The 2,823-nt window shown below is 31.3% G+C and overlaps 1 protein-coding gene across 1 annotated transcript; it reads right to left on the minus strand.

The window, feature by feature from the left end:
* Positions 1 to 1,048: 1,048 nt before the first annotated feature.
* LOC127106186 (norbelladine synthase) lies at positions 1,049 to 1,558 on the minus strand. The gene has a single exon (XM_051043475.1). It carries the CDS (start codon positions 1,528 to 1,530, stop codon positions 1,051 to 1,053), a length of 480 nt encoding a protein of 159 aa, XP_050899432.1. The 5' UTR covers positions 1,531 to 1,558; the 3' UTR covers positions 1,049 to 1,050.
* Between the last annotated feature and the right edge of the window lie 1,265 nt (positions 1,559 to 2,823).

The raw sequence follows: 2,823 nt of genomic DNA on the forward strand, positions 1-2,823 counted from the left end.
CCTCGAGTTTGTTTCATACATTTGTTGTCGTCTTCTCCTTCGAAAAATCAAATTGAGTAATATATATATATATATATATATATATATATATATATATATATATATATATATATATATATATATATATATATATATATATATATATATATATATATATATATATATATATATAATTCTCTTTTGTTTCACCTTCTCAAAAAACGGTTCTCTCTTTGTATAATATTTTATAGTTACCATTTTCATGACTCCACCCATCTTCACTTTCATTATACAAAAGTGGAAGAGATTTCTTAAAATAAAAATGAGTCTAATGAATGAATTAATTTAAGGAAAGAGGTTAGTAATCATATAATTTCAACCTACCAAAAAGTATTTACTAGATTATATTGAATGTTGGATGAGAGACTAAATACATCATTCTAAGATCATGAAATTAAACACAAAACTCTATTCAAGAAAATGTAATTAATATATATATATTTTTTTTATCTTATCATAGAAAACAATATTTATAACTTTTTTTTATTAAATATATATTATGTTTGAAAAGTGGACTAACCATTCGAATATTAATTTTAAAAATTGGATCTAAATTAGTTTTTAAACCAAAGTTTTCAGAATTGGTTCTGGGAACCTTTTGCATATCCCTACTTTCTATAATTATGTTGGAACACCCTGGAGTATCTGTGCGCCCACATACTTATGCTAAAACCCTCCGAAATTTTCTTGCGCATACAGATTACTCGAGTATTATGCTAGAATCCTTTAAAGTGTCCTTGCGCCTGCGAGCTATTCCCATAGGGATGTCCTTGCGCCTATCAGAACTCTAAAACATTATCATGAGTTTTATAAACAAGGAAATATACTGGTTTATTTTACTAGCTATGATTCCAAAGCATAGAAGTAAACATTGTAAATATATTATCTGAAAAATAATACTCCTGATGATGTGAATTTAGTAACGTATAAAAGGTTGGAAGAAAAACAAATCTCAATAACTTTCTATGCATGAACTATTAAATAGTTTTTACTTTGTAGTAGATGATTATTCTACTTTGCTTCTTTTGTAGCCTTGTTTCTGTTGAGATAATTCTTGCAAGCTTCTACAATTCTTGCCAATCCCCGGATAGAAATAATTGATGCACTGGCTTCTTCCTTGACTTCGTACTCCATTGTAGATTTGATTACGCTTGAATCTTCACCTTTCTCTCTCACTTCTGAACGAACTCTAAATAGTGTGAGTCCAATAAAATCCAAGAACTCCCCTTCAACTACCTCTACTTCTTTGATGCGCTTTTCATTATCAATCTTGGTGATCTTCTCTTTGTAACCACCTGGACCAGGTACATCTGGAGTGAATGTTAGTTTGAGAATAGTCCCAACCTCTCCATCTCCTTCAATTATCTCCACCTTTAACAATTCAGGGACCTCTTCTTCAACCACTTCCCAAATACGAAGGGTGCCAAAGAGATCCCATGCTTCACTAGCCGGAACGGGCAGTTCTAACTCATGCTCAAGTTGACAAAACATCTTCGTTCTCGTGAGAAAAAAAACTTGAGTTTTGAAATGGAGAGACTTTATTACTGATATATCAATCAATACATGGTGTATGAAATATATCTTCTGTATTATTTAGGACCATCTGGTCTCTTTGTGAATAATAAAAATAGTATTAATTAAAAGGGACCTCCCTCAATCAGAGAAAGTCCCTGAATTATATTGAAGATTGAAAATTATCATTTATTTTAAGACACTTTTATTTTAAAAATGGATAGTCATTGGGACTGAGAAAGTCCATGAATAATATAAATGACCTTGACCGAATATTAGTTTGAGATTCTCCTTCAATCATCTCCACCTTCTCAATTAATTGAGGCATTTATATATTCTGTATAATAACATTTTTTTTGTTACAACATGTTATGCACTACTTGTTTTGGTCGTATTTTCTGTGCGTTTTATTGGATTATTTACTCTAAATATAAGTGGTGGTGTCTCCTTTATAGGTCCAGGGGCTTTTTGGGATTTGCATCGCTTTCTCCCCACTTCGACGGACGGTTCGAAAAGGAAGTAGAAGAGGGATGTCACTTTCTTTAGCCTTTTTAACCTTATAGGGTGGTTAGGTTGGAAAAGAAAAGTTTTCTCAGGAAATTCCTACATAAATTCAGAGTATTCTAAATAAGTGGAAGAGAAAATCATACCTATCTATTACTACTTACTTCAATAAAGAAAATGAAAAATATCAATAAATCCTTTTTTAAAAAATGACCGTTGTCGCACTGCGAAAAATATAGAGTTGTCATCGAATTTTATTTATTCAGAAGAAAAAAAAAATTATGGATAAAACCCTTAAAAAAATGGTCATCGCAACTAAATTCGGATTCAGAAGTTGGTTATGCAAAGAGAATATTAGCACCTCTCACATCCGTTGTACTCAACGTGAATCGTTTTGATTATTTTATGTGGATGTGTGTTATTATCTAAAGGTTACTTGTGATTGGTTTTATTAAGGGAAAAAAATAAGTTTTTAATTAATGTGATCGCCAAGATTTTTAAATTTCGTGCCTACGTATTCTCATGGTGCAATGAGAAAATAAGAGCTCTGTAGTTCGTGGGGTAGAAAATAAATGTTTGTTAGTTATTTTTATTGAACGATGTTAACGTTCAGGTTCTATCAGTTAAACGTTGTTTGTATACTCGCGCTTGAGAGACTTAAGTGTTTGTTTGTATTGCGGTAGAAAGGTCGCACTTGGGTCACATTCTAGTAGTTAAACATAGCTTGTATGCTCACGCATGATAGGTTTAAATGTTGTTTCTATTGCG

This window comes from Lathyrus oleraceus, chromosome 7, assembly GCF_024323335.1.
Source record: "Lathyrus oleraceus cultivar Zhongwan6 chromosome 7, CAAS_Psat_ZW6_1.0, whole genome shotgun sequence".
Taxonomy (NCBI): Eukaryota; Viridiplantae; Streptophyta; class Magnoliopsida; order Fabales; family Fabaceae; genus Lathyrus; species Lathyrus oleraceus.